The sequence below is a fragment of the Thunnus thynnus genome, chromosome 20, assembly GCF_963924715.1.
Source record: "Thunnus thynnus chromosome 20, fThuThy2.1, whole genome shotgun sequence".
In the NCBI taxonomy this organism is placed as follows: domain Eukaryota; kingdom Metazoa; phylum Chordata; class Actinopteri; order Scombriformes; family Scombridae; genus Thunnus; species Thunnus thynnus.
The window spans coordinates 3,061,276-3,079,803 of record NC_089536.1 but is presented as its reverse complement, the minus strand read 5'-3'; the positions used below and the strand labels follow the sequence as shown (position 1 = coordinate 3,079,803).

The 18,528-nt window shown below is 40.8% G+C and overlaps 1 protein-coding gene across 8 annotated transcripts in view; it reads left to right on the top strand.

The window, feature by feature from the left end:
• baiap2b (BAR/IMD domain containing adaptor protein 2b) overlaps nt 1–18,528 on the top strand; it is a 57,934-nt gene that overhangs the window by 6,157 nt on the left and 33,249 nt on the right. For all 8 annotated transcript variants that reach the window (XM_067576105.1, XM_067576101.1, XM_067576104.1 and 5 more), the window contains exons 2-4: nt 13,549–13,610; nt 14,697–14,768; nt 17,047–17,184. In XM_067576105.1, coding sequence (XP_067432206.1) covers nt 13,549–13,610; nt 14,697–14,768; nt 17,047–17,184 — 272 coding nt within the window. The remainder of the gene's footprint in view (nt 1–13,548; nt 13,611–14,696; nt 14,769–17,046; nt 17,185–18,528) is intronic.

Genomic DNA, 18,528 nt, shown 5'->3' with positions numbered 1-18,528 from the left:
TCCTCTTCATTCCTAAGGCTCATTGTTATTCGTTTATTAGAGATTTTCACAGAAAAATATCAGGATTTTTTTTTTTTTTAATGAAAGGGATCCATTTAAATTAACTTTCACCTTGATTTTATGTCTTCATACATATAATGTAATGTCTGTCTGTAGCTGCAAGATGACACAGATCAGTAAATAGTCCATTTTAAAAATCGGTGGCGCCAAAATTCATCCAAGTACTGCGAGTAAAACCTTTTAATCTGGATTATTTTGTCAGTCTTGATCATTTAAAAAAAAAAAGAAATTAAAATAATAGGGCTGCAACTCTTGATTTATCGTTTGGTCTAAATATCCCAGTTTCCCAAACTCCAAGGTGAAGAAGGTCTTCACATGTCTTGTTTTGTCCGACCGACAGTCTAAAACCTGTAAATGTTGAATGTTTGATCAATCGATTGTTAAAATAGTTGCCGATTAGTTTACCCATAAATTACCTGATATTTTATTGAAATTAAAACACACAAATTATGACACCTGATGAGTCCTGACCAACTTTCACCAGAACTCCTTCCATCCTGCCAGGCGTAACCATAAGTGAATTAACAGCATGTCCACATATTTTATACTCAATTTTTTAGCTTTAATTAAATTTTCCTTCCATCCCTGCCCTCTACTAACTCATCATTCTCTCGTCTATTCCCGTTGCCGAGGGCTGAACACACTTAAGCGTAACATCCATCTCATTAAAACAATTTAAGGTTAATTCTGATGGCCAAATTTGAGGTCCAGGAAACAATTAGCCTTTGGATAATTAATTCATAGGAACAAGATTTAGAAGAGTGTTCAGGCCTTCGAGGCATTTTCCTTCACTTCATCAGACATACTGTGAAAGGATAGCAGGCTTTCACCAATGAGAACAAGGCTCAGATGCAGATATTAGACATCAGCAGGGGAGAATGTAATTCTGATGGGTCAAATAGACAAAATTTCCTTCCTGCGGTTCAGTATTCATCAGTGGATTTTACTGTATAATTTTCTGCTCATTTGGCTCTCAAATAATAATCTTTTGTCTCGGAGAGAGGTGACTTAAATCACAGCTGTTGCCGTGGCAGCTGGATGGCAGCAGGAGAAATAAGAGCAGTTGCTCCTGGAAGCAGAGGTAAAGAGAACAGGAGATGAAAGCAATAATAAAGACTCATAAACAAGGACGGGGAAGCAACATCCTCTGTGACACTACGAGGTTGTTATTGCTGAGTCACCGAGCATCTCATAGGGAAATTCTTCCACAATATTGGCTCTTGTTTTCCCTCCAACTGTGATTTCAACTCGCTTGAAATCTCACACTACTCACTTTGAGGAAAAACGGGTGACCTCCTGGTGACCCTCGTTTTTCTTAGCCAGCACAGGCTGAATTTCCCCCGAGCTTCAACCCCAATTTGAATTCATCCAGCATTCACTCTGTGTGGAGGGAAATTGCAGCGAGAGCACTCTTTCAAAGTGTTTCTTTTTTTTTTATTATTATTCTTTTCCCCCAGCCTTATCATCTCACCATCTTGCAGTGTAAAAACATCTACTCCTACGCACATTATCCACCAGGGGACGGTTTCTGCTGGTGTCCGACCTTAAAAAGTCAGGTTGAATGTGGCGTTTTTAATCATCAGTTGATGACAAGTCTGAACAAAGTCGGAACTACTTTCTGAATATTACTGAAGTTTAATTGGCTTAATTGAGTTATACAACGCTGAGAAGCTGGTGAAGCGTTGTCACAGTACAGGATGATTGACGTTTTATTCATCTGCATGTGCAGGTTTCATCTCAAGGCAGTCGGATGGATGGAAAACTTTTAAATTAGTTAAGTGAGTGTTTATCTTTCTGTGCAGGGATGTGCTCAAACTCTGTGGAGGCAGGTACGAAAATGGAAAAAGCTGCACTTTTTGTCTGTGAAGTGTTAAAAGTTCGTTTTTGCCTGAAGGTGGCAGTAGAGTGGCTAATAACGTAACCTTAGGGGCTTTTAAGTCAATCAGATGGGCAGTTGGGACAACTCGAGAGGCACCTGGTCCAAGCAAGCTGGTTTCTAGAGCCACCTAGATGGGCAGTTGGGCTACCTGTACTGTAGGTGTGCTTGGGCCAATCGTATGGGCACTTGAGTAAACTAAAGGGGCAGTTGAGCAAACTGGAAGGGCCTCAAGTACAAATGGGGCACATAAGCCAATCAGAAAGGTACCTGTAATTTAGAGGGGCAGTTAATCCAAGCAAGGGGGGTTACTAGGGCCACCTAGAGGTGCGATTGGGCCACCTGTTTGGTGTACTTTGGCCAGCCAGAGTGGCTCATGCTGGGCCAATCATAAGGGCACTTGAGTAAATTAGAAGGGCAGTCGGGCCAACAGCAGGGGCCCAAGTGCTAATGGTGCACGTAGGCCACCCTGAAGGGTATCTGGGTAATATAGAGGGGCAGATGGTCCAATTGGCTCACTAGGGCCACCTTGAGGGGCAGTTGGTCCACCAGTAGGTGTTCTTCGGCCAGCCAGTGTGGCACATGGGCCAATCATAGGGGCACTTGGGCCGACTAGAGGGGCAGTTGGTCTGACCAGAGAGACAAGTGGGCCAACCAGAGAAGGGTACACGGGTAAGGGTTAGATGGATAGTTGGTCCAAAGGGGTTACTCACCAAGAAGGGCACGTGGGCCAAACATAGCACTTGAGTAAGCTAGAGGGGCACTTGAACCCATCAGAGGGGTAGTTTCACCAAACAGAGGGGTGTTGGGCCACTGACAGGGGCAGATGGGGCAAATTAGGGCAGAACTGAAGCATGCGAAGCAAGCGAGTCTTGTTAGGGCACAGACATATCATGCTTAAACTAGCTACCCACTAATAAAAACAGGCATTTTGATTACTGTATACTGTGTGTAGTAAACCGTTTACCCGATGCATTAAGGGGTCGGCCCCAGCTGAAGGATTAAGCAGGTCAATAAACTTATGGAATGAATGGACATAGTTTGGTAGAGTTTTCTTTCTTTTACTTTTTATTTTTGGTCTTTTTTTCCCAACCCTTTTTTAATTATTAACCATTTTAATTTCTGTCCAGGGTCAACTTACTATTTAATTGCCAAAACCCAAGTGACCAGTCACAGATGGGAGACGGAGCTATCCGTCTGTCTGCGCGTCATCAGAGCAGCTTCACTGTACAAATTTAGCTTTCCCTCGCTGTTTCTGCCCTTTTAGAAAGTCCTTGTCCTCGACTCAAAGGGAGGTGACACAGAGAGAGACGTAGGAAGAAAAGAGAGACGCATAATGAAGAAAGAGACAAAGGAGGGAGAGGCATACGAGCCAGAGAGCAATGTTCCCGGCTCGTTAGCAGCCTTCAGACAGTCTCTGGTCAAATGAAAACCTTGCTGCCAACAGAGCACCACAGTCCCGAGCACTTTGATCACCCCCACCTGCCATCCATCACTTCACCCCACACCACCTGTCTACAGCTTTTCCTCTGCCTCTATAGCATGTTTCTATCTTGAGTGTCACATTCATCAGTGCTCTCAAACAAGCTGTCTTGTCAACAGTGAGCCGCATGTCTTTTTGTGTTAGTAAGGTCATGAAAAGATATCACGGAGGGTTTGTGTAGTGTTTGATTTTACAAATTGATGTAACATCGTGTTAATGTGGCTTTAATAACCTGTTAGGTACTATAAAATGTCCTTGAGCTGTCGCATTGTCCTTGATGTGGGGATCCAGCCAAATGGTGACTTAATGATGCTGATAATAATGTGAAACACAGGCTCTAACCAGAGGCACTGCAGAATGAACTGGCTGCCAAACAATCCAGGTCACACACACAAATATTTTGTATGATATTCATGAGACAGCAGCGAGAAAAATCTAACAAGGAGCTGACAAGTGTTACCATGTTCAGTTTGGCATGTTATAAACATTTAGAAACTGGGAATCCCAAATGGAAAAACAGGCATAAAAACCTAAAAAAAAACAGTTCAAGGATAAGACTGATGATTTTCTATATTGTGTAAAGCCAAACCAATGAACTGATGTACTTTAGATATTATGTATCTAAAGCCTGATATATCTTATTCCTCTGTGCCGTAGACCTCCGTTTTTGTCTGAAAACCATTAAAAACACGTCAATGAGCCACCCTGCTGCACTGGGTGACATGTTCCTTCGTTATGAAGAGTTTGGTCGCATTAGTTTGTTTAGAAATGGCTCCAAAGACTAATAATTACTCACATTAATCACATTTTTACTATAATAATAAATGATCATTTTCAGTCCCCAGAGAGTAGTTCTGTGTAAGGCCATACTTATACTCAAGTTATGTACGATGCACAATGTAGCGCAAAGTCAAGAGGTTGTGATATGTAGCATAACAGAACCACGTTCCGGCACATGCTCAGTGATGTCTGCTTTACACAGAACTACTCTCCGGAGACTGAAAATGATCATTTATTATTATAGTTATTAGTCTTTGGTCTAAATAAACTCATCAAAGAATATATCAGGCTTTGGATACACACACACAATACTTGTAAGTAGATAAATTCATCGTTGGTTTAGCTCTACACATGAGATTTGTTGACAAGAAGAAAAAATATCTTTTAACTGTTCATCCATTTTGGATTCTCAGTTTCTGAATGTTTATAAGATTAAAACATAGTAACACTTGTCAGCTCGTTAGCTTATTGAAACCACGCTGTAGCGTGAAGCTGTCAGTGAATTCAATGCCTCTTTTTAGTAGGTGAAGTGATGTTTGTAAGCCTCTAAAATCCTTATTACAGCCTGATTTTAGACCATGTTCAGTTTTTCCCTTCGACAAGGTGACCAGGTGACAGATCATTTAAAGGAAATGGTTAAAAATAATAATAAATTACTTGCTGATTTCCCAACGTTGGACCCAATTCGAGGCCAGAAATGACGAGTTTAGATGCCAGAGTTATTATTGACCAGCTGGGGTCCATGTGGGTTTTGTCAAAACACAAAAAGCTATCCGGTTTTTATCTCTGTCTTTTCCCTCCATGCCTCCATCCGTCGCTTCCAGCTTGCATCTGCTGTCTCACATAATCAGTCTCCATTTTGCACCTCATCAGCCACCCTGGAATGATTATGTATAGCCGGTCATTTATATTGATCTTCTGTAGCCTGATTCCTTTTTTTGAAAGGATTCATTTTTCTTCTCAAAAACACATTTATGACATGATTATGTGTGATTGTGTCATCAAGTTGTAAGGATTTGTGCCGTTACTTCAATTTATAACGAGGAACACGGCGACAGAAAGGACATTTTAGCCTCTATATTACCGCCAGCACAGTGAGGGGTTTTATATTATCATGTTGGACCGCAAATGCACAAAAATGTAGATAAATTGTTCTCGTAACTGCAACAAAAACTTGTCAAGTCATTCTGTTGTCAAATAGATGCTAAAAATATAAATACTATTAAGGCTATTGTGTCTGCTTTTTTACAATTCGTGTCCTCGGGTGTGTTTTTACGTGCACGCGCATGCAGCCGCAGTTAAGAGAAATTAAAGACCCAGAGGAGCACAACAATAACGGTGTCAATCATTCGGCTCTGAGGAGGACAAATCTCCCCGCAGCACGTTGTACTCCCGCCACTGCAGCTTTCTGGGGATTAGAGCTGCTTGTGTTTGCTTTCAGGCTCCTATAATACAGTCCCTGCAGAGACACACACTACATAAAACACCTTCCACCGCATGGCCATTAACTGCTCTCTCTCTCTCTCTCTCTCTCTCTCTCTCTCTTTCTCTCACCCTCTGTTGAGCTCAGGAGTCACATGGAGAGTAGCCGGGGTAATAAACTCAGATGTGAGTGCTGCCCTTGGGTTAGCCACACTGAGTAATGGGCCTCCTCTGGTGCTGCAAGCAGAAGTGCTCAACACATACACACACATACTGACTGCTCGTTGTTTGGTGGTTGAGACCAATTTTTTTTTCTGAATGAACTTTACCCCAGTTTGGCTAATCAGGGTTGATAGACGAGTCCTTATTTCTCAAATTTAATCCTGTGAGCTGTATTTTGGAAGCTATTGTTATTCTAATTTCTCCCCACGTGTGCCGTAAACCTCTGAATCACAGACTTAATGATGGATCTTTTAAGTATTAAACCAACAAAATGCCTTTTTATTTGCTTAATTGGGCTAGTTTTCCTAGTTTGGTAGATGAAATGGCCCTGCACTCAGTTAAAACCCTGTCTTTAGTTTCCACACTGGCATGCAAAGCCAAAAATCCTAATGAAAGTCAGATTAAGAGGGGAAAAAAAAAAGATTTTGTGACTAGTGGACAGTTGTACGGAAGCTGTACTATCAGTTTGTGAGAACCTTTTTAGTAGACAAACACAGCATTTGTGTATTATTTAATTGATCCGGACCTGTGCACTCTGTGGGTGCGGACAACAATGTGCTTTTACTTCCTTCTAAGCCTCAGATGTTGTGATCTGCTCTGATTATCAGTAAGCGGCTTAGTTGTGGTGGGTGGAAGTCCAATATTTCACAATACAAGTGAGAGGTGGTGGGAGGTTCTTTTAGATTAATGAGTGCAATGAAACAAGAACATCCAGGAATTTGGGGATCTTCTGGTTGATGAACGCCTGCAGGACAAATTCATCGGCTTAGGACAAACTGATAGATGTGCACTGCGAGACCTGTTGAAAGTTTCTCTTTCAGTAGTTAGGACTTTAAAGGGTACTTTGGCTTCATTACAAGTTTGATCTTATTTTCATAGTTTGCTAATAATAACACTTTAATCAGGTTAATCGCTGAGATCTACGGATATGGCGACATCGCTAAGCAGTCAGGCCTTGACGTTAGCCAAACTTATCCTAATCAAATCTCAGTTTACAGGCTGATTTTCTGGTTCAACTTTGACCAACTGGACTTGAATGTAGTTTTTCTGTGCAGTGACTGATTATTGCCAACAGTTCAGACCACTAGCGGAGGTGGGGGTGTTCTGTGGCGGTCCTTGATGTCTTGATGCCACTTAGGAACCCAACAATTTCCGGAAGTTCTTGATCGCACAGGCAGGAGTAGGGTGTAGTTATAGGTAGCGTATGCCTACAGCTTGGTCAAACTAAAAGTAGGACTGAAAGGGAGAAGATTCACCACCGTGGGAAGAAACGCAGGAAGCAGGAGGCTCTGGCCACGCTGATAAAAGATGACCACAGGAAATGTTTCCAGGGATGGGAGAAGCACTGGGACAAGTGTATCGCATCTCAAGGAGAGTACTTTGAAGAAAGGTACTAATTAAAGGTTTATAATGACATGATTTTTGGGTCTCCCCTGATTAAAAACGCTTATGGACGGGATGTATTGTACTAGTTGCAGCCGCCCCAGACCTTTTTATGTCATTTTATGAAACTACTGGGTGGTCAAACCCTAAAGGGAACCGTCAAGACACCCAAGAGAGTTTAAAAGAGAAAGTAACCTTACAGTATGATTTCCCTGCGGATGCTTGAATCAGTGCCTGTGCTTCAGGTGCACTCACTGTTGTAGTGATGTCACAATGTTCCCAGATCTCGGCAATCACTTTGACGAGTGATTTAAAAGAAATGAAAATAAACTCAAGCTGCAGTCAACCAGAATTAAACTAAAAAAAAAAACAGGCAAACATTGAAAACGGCACATTTTTATTGGCTGAAGCAGCTGGCAGCGGGGTGACCTCTTATCGACCATCTGCTCCACTCGAGTGTGAAGTGAAGAGACTCTGAAGCTATGAGTGCTGAACTCTGACCTGCCGGAGAAGGAGAACAAGCGAGAAGACCGTTCCCCCAGCGGGGATCAATGAAGAAGAACCTTAATTAGTCTATAGATGATGCACATCTGTTGTAAAAGCCAGAAATAAATGACAGAGGCTCTGTTTTATAGAAGCGAGCATAGCGTGAAGTGTAGTTAATCCTACAGCTATATTTCATCACCAGCTGAACGGCTTCATATTGGCAGAGCGAGAGAGTGAAGTGAAGATGGAGCGAGGATGAGAGTTGACGTCCCTCTGTCTCTCTTTGTCTTTGTACAGTAACTGATCTGTAGGGGCACTTGAATCCATGAAGGTTATTAGTGTGTGTGGGTTTGTTTGAACCATGGGCTTACGTTTGGATTCAGAAGTAGGTTTCAGTGAAGTTGAGGTTATTAAACCCCATAAAAAAAAAACCTGTATGAATGCAATTCCTACATTTATATTTTTGTATCCAGTTTTGCAGATAACACATTTTAATTAGATTTCAGTAAATATCGATATTAATAGGCTAATGACATTTAGTTTCAATGGTTGTTAATTTTATATTTGCATTTCTACAAAAATAGTACCCTGACCCTTTTCTGAGTTCTCTGCAGTTGCAACGTCTTTGTACTTCGATTGACAGAATATTAATCAGCAACAATTTTTTTTTATAATTGTTTAAGCAATATTTCAAGCAGGAAAGGCAAAAATGAATGGGGTTCCAGCTTCTTAGATGTAATATACTTTCTGGTTTTCTGGTTTTATATGATAAGAAACTGAATATCTTTGAGTTTTGGACTGTTTGGCCAAACAAAAACAAGACATTTGAAGGCATCATCTTGGACTCTGGGATCTTCTGACATTCAATAGACCAAACTATTCATTGCTTAAACCAGAAAATACCTAATAGATTAAGTGATAATGAAAATAATCATTAGTTGGCAGCCCTATACTTGCTGCCCTGACCAGCATCTGCAGACTTTCCACTCACACTCTACCAGTAACCAAGAGTTAAAGAAACCAGCATGTAGCCTGGGAGGCAACACCCAGGGCATAAAAATTATAGGAAGCAATAATAATATAATGATAATAATAACTATGTGGAAATAGTTTTGCTTGCTTTAAATTGTTTTTATGTGTATCAGTTTGATTAGTTTTTGCATTTAACAACATTCAGAAATACAAAGTTTTATTGTATTTGGACACAGTCTGCTAAGATATAGTAAGAAATGACAAATATTTAGAGATATTAAAAGGGACAAAAATGAAAATACACAGAAAACACAGTCCAATGATGTTATATTGTGTGGAATAATACCAAGATACGCTCTTATTATCTGTAAAAAATAATACCCTATTAATTCCACTCTCTATTAAGAATGTTTTTTTTATAAAATGCTGTTTTCTGACACCCCTCTGGGATATGAAAAAACAAGATTAACACCTGTCTGTGTGTGTGTGTGTGTTCAGTAGCCTGTCGATGGCCGGTGGCTGTTTGTTAATAGATCGGGTGGCGTGTGTGTGCGTTGGGCGCCCTCCAGGAATCAAAGGAGAGTTTGAAAGTACACGCCTGTGCATTTATCTGCCTCGCTGCTCCTAATGCCTCGTCCCACCACAGTCAAACACTTACACGGTGTTATAGCCGTCGCTGCATGTTCGTTAGCGAATGGGTGGAGAGGAGGCGTAGCTGTCAAGATGAGAGCAGTTTTGTTATTGTGACTCTGGATAAAACTGCCGCATGTTTCTCTGTGTTTTACGTGGTTTATCTCGATATATATATCAGTCAGGATGATCTCACACACCAGTGGTGGAAGAAGTAGTTAGTGACAAGGCTTTATTACCAACTGGGCCCCAAAAGTCCAGTTTACTCCATATAATTTGGGTCCTCCATCTGGTGTCTCTGGTCTTGAAGAAGGACTCTGTGTCCAAAAATCTACTTTTAAAACTAATTATTTTAGTTTATATTGAGCTTGTTTGTTGTAAAGTTGTATTTTACCACATTGCACACACAGAAAACTAAGAGGAAAAGTAGTATTAATCCATAAAAGTATTTTATGCCTGCAACCGATTATTGTTTTCATTATCAGTAGGTCTGACAATTATTTTCTTTAATAATCGCTTGATTGTTCAGTGTATAAAATGTCCAAAAATTCTGAAACATGCTAATGAAGTTAGCATATTCAGATGACTTATTTTGTTCAATCAGAGACACAAAGATGTTGAGTTTACCATGAAAATCTCAGAAAACTAGCACATTTTAAAAGTTTTTTCCCCTAATATTTAATATAAAATGTCATGCTACTAAGTACATTTAGCCATTAGATGAATGTATTGGAGGAAAAATAAAAATTGCACTTAAGCTTGAGTAAATCTACATGCCACCTGTGCCCCCCCACCTCCTTCTCCGACCTTTCCTAAATCCCATCTTCTCCGACTGAGTCTTGTCAGCATGACCGCAGCACTTCCATTAAGCCCATTAATCCCCTTCTGACAGCCCACTCTCACAGTGTACCCCCCCGCCCACCCCTACCAGTCCACTGTCCGGCATCCACAGGTCCATCGATGCCCACCCACACGCCTCGCTCATGTCGGCGCTGCAGCAACGTTCTGTACATTATCTGATGTCAGCATACATTATGCAGGAGGCCAATGAGTGCCATTAATGCATATCAGGGGGTTCATTTAGAATAAATTAGCTCTCAGTGCTTCTTGTGGCGATGCAGCTGTAGGATATGCTACTGTTGGTATTTTCAGTGAATGTACCAAAGCTTATTTGCCAAGTTATAGATTTATTCTTGATATTATCTCACCGTGGATATACTGGTTCAGTGTTGCCATATACAGTATTTTGGTAGATATACAAAAAGAAATAGCAATATATATATATACAGTATGTTTTATAAGATGTGTTTTTATGTATGTTAACCCTTATTTCCTCAAATTAAGTGTTGTATAGTTTTAATTTGTTTTATGATAATATATTGATTTCCAGTAAAGCTATATTACTATTAATTTATTACTTAAATTAACTGTTAGTCATATTTGATGGTTAAGTGTCACACACTCAGGTTCAACTGGATTTTTGAGGTCGATACCGATATTTGAGATTTTATAAAGCTATGCTGACTGATATTTGTTTAGTATTAACACATTCCTGCTCCCTTAAAGTCTGATTTAGAGAATTGTGATTTGTTATGTGCCGACCGGGACATTTTAAAGTTACTACAAACATGTCTTTTGCATTTCTGTACTGCAGTGTCTTGTGACTTATCCACTGTCATATCAAGGTATCGGTCGGGCTCTACTCTGTATATATCTTCGTTACAGCTTTTTAATAACAAAATTTGAGGCATCATCGTCAAAAATGTTTGTTTAGGTTGTGTTTATAATTTAAAAAAGTAATATCATCCAATTTTTAAAGTCCAACTGAAATTAAATTGCCTTTTTTGTCTACTGCAGAAAATATATCTCATAAAACCCTTGTCCTGTGTTCCCCTTTGAGGAAAAAATAATCAGAAACCAAAAGTGAGAAAAATACTGTTCCGCCATCTGCTTACACAGCTGCAGTCCTTATTTCAACACATCAAGTCAAATCTTGCACAAAGTCATAACGTGTCCTTCTATCATAGGCAGAGCAGACGGTCACACTGAGCCTGATCGCATCCTGCTACACAACACAAGAGCCACAGACTCTGAACAACAACCCACAGTAACTTTCCTGCTAAAGTTTCCTTCTTATCTAACTTAGACATAACAAACATCTTTTCCTGCCGTTTAGCATGTTGAATGAGTCACCAAACAAACATTCACAGGGGAAAAGTGCACCGCTAACGTCAGTTAGCAGATTAAACAGCATGTAAACATACCTACAAATGTCACTTCAGACCCATTAAATGCCGGTTTGGTCGTTGCTCTTGCCGTCCATGACTTGTAGCCAAAGCAGTTTGTTTATTTAGTCTCCATTCATATGGCCAGCTGCTGTCAATCAAGCACAGACACCTACACACCCCTCCAGCTGCTGTCAATCAAACACAGACACCTACACGCCCCCCCAGCTGCTGTCAATCAAACATGGACACAGACATGCCCCTCCAGCCGCAGTCAATCAAACATGGACACCGAAACGCAACTCCAGCTACTGTCAATCAAACACAGACACCGACACGCCCCTCCAGCTGCTGTCAATCAAACACAGACACAGACACGCCCCTCCAGCTGCTGTCAATCAAACACAGACACCGACACGCCCCTCCAGCTGCTGTCAATCAAACACAGACACAGACACGCCCCTCCAGCTGCTGTCAATCAAACATGGACACCGACACGCCCCTCCAGCTGCAGTCAATCAAACATGGACACCGAAACGCAACTCCAGCTGCTGTCAATCAAACACAGACACCTACACGCCCCTCCAGCTGCTGTCAATCAAACACAGACACCGACATGCCCCTCCAGCTGCTGTCAATCAAACACAGACACTGACACGCCCCTCCAGCTGCAGTCAATCAAACATGGACACCGAAACGCAACTCCAGCTGCTGTCAATCAAACACAGACACCGACACGCCCTTCCAGCTGCTGTCAATCAAACACAGACACAGACATGCCCCTCCAGCTGCTGTCAATCAAACACAGACACGCCCCTCCAGCTGCTGTCAATCAAACACAGACACAGACATGCCCCTCCAGCTGCTGTCAATCAAACACAGACACCTACACGTCCCTCCAGCTGCTGTTAATCAAGCACACAAATATCAGCATTTCTGATATTTCCTCAAAGACCTTTTGTTTTCATTCTAGTAATACAAAACTATTACCAATACATTTAAAAAACATTTTTGACCACAGAGAGGGATGATTAAATGTGATTTCAGTTGGACTGTAACATAATAATTGGATGTTTACTTACTAAAATATAAGCAAGAACCTAAAGAATCCAGTATGTGTTAAGGTGCTCATAGATACACACAGTATATAGATGGTATGTAAATAAGTAGAGGCTCTGACTAACTGCCTGTCTGAGTGTTTTTCTATGTGAAAACCTGTCGTGTGTCTCATTCTTCTGGGGTAGTTTGATCTGTCACTGTCTATCAAGGTCTTTATCCTTCTGTTCTTTGCTCAAACTAGATCTTTTTGTTCCTTTTTTTACAATGCATTGCATATTCAGAAGAGGCAGCATGTAGGTATCTTAAAATGACACGCACCTCTCCCTGGCTGCATGAATCATCCTTTTACTTTTTTAAAATTTTTATTTATTTATTTATTTTCTTTTCCTTTCTTTTTGTTTTTGCTTTTGACTTCTTTCTGGGTTCTGCTTTTTGGTGTTTTTTTTTTTTTAATTTTTTCTCCTGTTATGTTGTAGTACAACATTTGTGTTAATGCAAAGAAGAAATACTTTTTTTTTTATTATGCTGTTCTTGTGTTTTTAATAGCAGTAGTGATGTAAGCTCTTGGTAAAACAGTAGTCTGATTGAATTTAAAACATTCAGTAGATTTCTTGATTAACTCTTTTTATTTATTTTTCATCCATTCTGTCTGTGCTGCATATTCCTGTAATGTTTTTTTTTTTGAGTTTCGTCTGCTTCGTCGGTATCATGACAGATGTTTCATCTTGTCCATTACCTCCTTCTCCTCCTCCCTCGACACCACACACCTGTCTCTCATCTGTTCTGTGTGGCTGCATGGTCTTTCTTTTTTTTGCACGATGTATGTAGCTCTCACAGACATTGGAAAGATTAAATATCTATGTTTTTTTCTCTTTCTCTCTCTCTCTCTCCGCCCCTCCCCTTCCCCTTTTTGTTTATTGTCTTTCTTTTCTTTGTCTTCTTCCCTGCAGGGGAGGTGCTCTTTCAGATGGCTGAAGTGCACAGACAGATCCAGATCCAGCTTGAAGAGATGGTGAGCATGTGGTGGTGACGGCGGCGGTGGTGATGCTAAAATCAGCACTTCTTAAGCCACCAGTTTGGAGCCAAACAGATTGTAAATTTAATATTTAATACTCAGCAAGGCAGGAAGTAATGACACTCTCTCATCAGTGTACTTGAGTAGCTTCTAGTGTACTTTCTGACAGCAGTGTTTACTGGTCTTCTGATATGTAAATTACAGCCATTATAGAGAATGAAAATATTTTTTAGTTCAGTTAACCAGAAGACCTTTTATTTGAATCTTTCAAAGCGTAAATTGGCCAATTGTGGCTACATTTACAGGGAACATTTAGTCAACTGAGAGAGGAAATAAGGAGCATTTGGATCGGATATTTAAATTTGAATGCCCTCTCATCCTTTTGGGTAATGGATGTCAAAAATCTCAGGCAATCATGATGTTTTTTGTACAATTTGCAAATTAGGCATTTAGCAGATGGTTATCTGTTATATGGGGAGACTGAGCAGCAGTACTGTAAAGTAAAACATTGCAACTTGTGAATCACAGCCCTTCAGTGAGACTCGTAAACTGTTGTCTACATTTCTAGGCAATGAACTCTCCGTCTTGCAATCTAAATCATTAGGGGGTTCTTGCTTTTTCAGCAAATATCCTGCTGATAGTAGTCAAAGAAAATATTATGTCTTCCTGTATGGATGATAAGAGGGGGGAACAAAGACGGTAAGAGGTCACTTAGCGCGAGAATAGATGTGTTTTGCTTCTATTTAATCATTTGAAATGTGTCCTGTAGGTTTAGTCGACTGTCAGAAGTACAGTTAAAAATAGTATAGTTAAATTAAATATATAAAAACACACACAGACTATACATGCACACAGACAGCACATTGACTTTGGCTTGTGTTTTACATGCCAGACATCCTTCCCTATTCCTTTTGGGTGTGACGTTTCCGATGGCAACTCAAATACATCCCTTCAAGTCATTCTCGCGCTGCAACACTAAACATTTCTTTCTGTGTCATGTAGCAACTTGAGGTTTGGTCTGTTTAGTGTTTGTCGCATTGTTTTTTTGAGGTTTCTGTGTTCCTGTGTGTGTGTGTCTTGCAGCTCAAGTCTTTCCACAACGAGCTGCTGACAGAGCTGGAGAAGAAGGTGGAGCTGGATGCGCGCTACCTGAACGTGAGACTTCCTCTTTCTTTAAGCTAGTGTCTGTTTCACGAGCCGATGTGTGATGTGAAATGAGTGGCTAACCATGACAAACCAAAGAATTTTCACCCAACTCTTCAGATCTGCTGAGCTTTTTTTAGCCTCTGTTAGCTTATAGTTGTGCGTTTGCAGCAGATTTACTGTTCGGAGTGCTTTCATCAGCTCTGTTTCCAGCAGCAACAGGAAGGTTGTTTTTTTTTTTTTTAGCAAACAAGCTCTGATAAACCCACTGAACTCCACCTGCCCACCGCCAAACAGCAGACAGACAAAGTTCACAGACAAACCTCAAAATAACAGAAATAGAGCACGGAGTAACATACAGTATCTGAACAATCTGATCTGGAGGTCGTCTAGCAACTTCCAAGTGCCGCCAAGAGTGACCTCCATCACCATGGAGACCTGGAAAGAGGACAGACTACACACACACACACACACACACACACACACACACACAGAGGAGGCTGTGTGTCTGTCAGATTCTTGTGGAGTGTTTCTGCCCCCTAGTGGCCAAAAAAAGAATCAATGACTGCAGCTTTAACAAAGATAAAATGATTGTTTTGTTAGCATTTAACACTTAAACATCTCATGAGTCACAGGAGTGCTGTCAAAGCCTCTTAGGCACATTATTAACAAAATAATCAGTCTTTATATTTCTTAAAATAACAAGGTGTTCAAATTTTACTAAAAGACAGATGCTAGCCTGGAAATGGAACTTCAAGCCTCTACAATATTACAATATATACACTTGTCTTTCTTGAAAGAAAAACTGCAAATCCAGCTTGAATTATTAATTGAATTACCTTTCATCTCCATGTCAGTTTCGGCCTCTCCGGGGGGAATATGAAACCATGTTCTCATAAAATCACTGGCCAGAAACAAGATGCACACTCTCTTCTTCTTCTTCTTAATTCCCCCGCCGGCTTTCATCCAAACCACTGCAGCAAGTTACATAAAATTTCTTCCCACTCTGACTTGTGAATTATGACTCATTCTGTGAAAATGAGCAGTTTTGTTTTATTTATTTATTTTAAAATTAAATAGACAAATTAATTTATGGTAATCAGTAGTTTGGAATCTAGACGGGAGGGGGGGGGGGGGTATCTATAATACATATGCATTCAAAACACATACTGTACATAATGCTGGTGCTGTGATAGACTGGCAACACTGGTATACTCTACCTCTTGCCCAGTGCATGCTGGGATAGACTCCAGCTCCTGTGACCATGCACAGGATGAAAGGGGAATTAAAAATGAATGAATTTTAGGATTCTACAATTTGGAGGCACTATAATACACAAAATCTGAGAACACTTACTCATTTTTGGGTCATAGAAAATTTGACACTCTACCAAATTTTGACATATGGGATTTTAACAAAGGAGAAAATTGAGGGAGTTACACATTACACATTTTGTGGCCTCCTAAAGTACCACATTTAGGGATTTGAGGGCGCTTTACCTGATTTTGGGATTATAATATCAAACCTTGGGGGGGGGGCACTAACTTTATTTATTAATTTCCAATAGGCCAAATATCTTTTTGTCATTACATATCCTAACAAAAACACACTAAAAACGCTAAACAAGACCTCACAAACACCTCTAAGAAACACCCTAGACAATCAAATATACAAATGTTTGTTTAGTGAATAGAAGTGTTGTAATCTTGAATAATATTGTAAACAGCAGACGCTCAGCAGGACACCTGGTTTTGGTTGCTACAACTTGACAAATGCATCATGCCGACTCTGCAAACTGAATCTAATCTCCTTTTTAATTTTAAGAAAAAGAATATATGTCTGATCCAACGCTTTAAGGAGGGAAGGAGCAGATTGTGTCCAAAAAGCAGAATTAATCTTCTTGCTAACAGTAAAACACAGGCCATACAAGTGCAATTGTGTTTTAGAAAGAGAGAATTGGGACACTTTACCAATCTGTAGTCTTTTGATGCACTATAAACAAACCCAACCTAGTTCCCCAAACAGACTGCTGCAGATAGAGAAGAAAACCAGAGAAAGAGGAGAGGAAGAAACAACCAGTACATCATAATCCAACAGTTTCACTCTCACTCGACTCTGCAGTCCTCCTTTTTTGCATCAGTCAGGCAGTAAAACAGAAGCTCGCTACTTGTCAGGACAGTTTGAAATGATTATACAGTATGTCGGTGTAAAGGATCGTCTGTGGATGCTGACACATGCGCCCCCCCCCCCCCCTCCCCCCCACCTGCTGACTGTGTGCTGCCCTCCTCAGGCTGCGCTGAAGAAGTACCAGATGGAGCACAAGAGCAAAGGGGAGAGTTTGGAGAAGTGCCAGGCAGAGCTGAAGAAACTGCGCAGAAAGAGCCAAGGCAGCAAGCACCCCTCCAAGTATGGAGACAAGGAGATGCAGGTCAGTGTGTGTGTTTAAGTGCTTTTTCTATCAATCAATGAGGAATATTGGCTCTGTGGTTCATGGAGGATCATTAAGGCAAAGCTAGAAGACCACCGCATGTCTACAGCAACCGGTGCCAAGATAATATCATGCTGTCGGCTTCAATTCAGCAAGTGAACATTTGTTTCTTGTAATTTCCTCTTTATTTCACCAAAATCAGAATCACCAGTGCAGATATTTTTTTTAGTGAACTCAGGCTGACTCTTCGGCGTGTAGCACACACTCTACCGTCCCGCAGAGTTGGCTCTTTAGATGCTGTTCCCCCCTCCCTGAGGGGATTTGAGCTTCAGTGCAGCTGGTAATCCGTGACTGCTGCCGGCGCTGATGGGATAGGATGCGCTGAGCTGAATGGGCTGGAACCCCCCCCCCCCGACTGGGAACACACAGTTTGGGTGCCAGTTTTGCGAGGTTCTTCACAGTGAGAGAAGTAAGAGATAGCGATGGCTACAAGTCGAACTCGCTGTGTCGAACAGTTGAGTTTCTTTTTGTTCTTTACTTGAAGACATGCGGCTTAAACGGCACAAACACACATTTGAAATGTGATTGTTTAAACCTGCAGTGCAGAACTTTTACATATAAATGAACGTCTGGTACATTAAAACCCAAACGAGTTCACACAATGCTGATTAAACCTGTCATCACCAGATAAATGTCTCTGTATCTCACAGTATGCCGCAGTTTTTAATCTGATGTCGGGTTTGACTTTCCTCTATGGGCAGAGTGCACTAGAGACTTCCACCAGCCGAGCAGCTAACATCCGGTTAGCTCTCTGCTAACTTGAATGTGGGTAAAATAATTGAATCCTTCGGCTCTTCTAGACTTTCCAAATGTTATCAGACCGAATCGATCGAATTCTGATAATGAAATGAGTCATTTCACAGGGGCTGTGTGACGCTCAAAACAATTTATCCACCGTTTTACAGCCGCAACATTAGCGACTGAGTGGGCTACGGCGGAGCGTATGACGTCAGCATAATGTAGACAGTGTTGTTGTAATTACTCTCACTGCCAGAAGGGGGAGACAGAAGTCTTTAAGCTTTAAGTGTAAAAGTTTAAAACTGCAGCGACAACTTTTTTGAAAAAGAGTTTCGGCTTATTGCCTTCACCGGCGTCATCAAACAACACTTATAGAAATACTTCTAAATTGGAGAATTATGAAACTAAGCACAAATAAATCATATGATCATGTGTTTTTAGACCCAACAAATTGCTGAGGAGGGCAGTCAGGTGAGGGATGTTATCAAAAATAAATGTAAAATTTCTTCAGAAACCTTTAAATTCTACTTTATTTACAAAAAACCC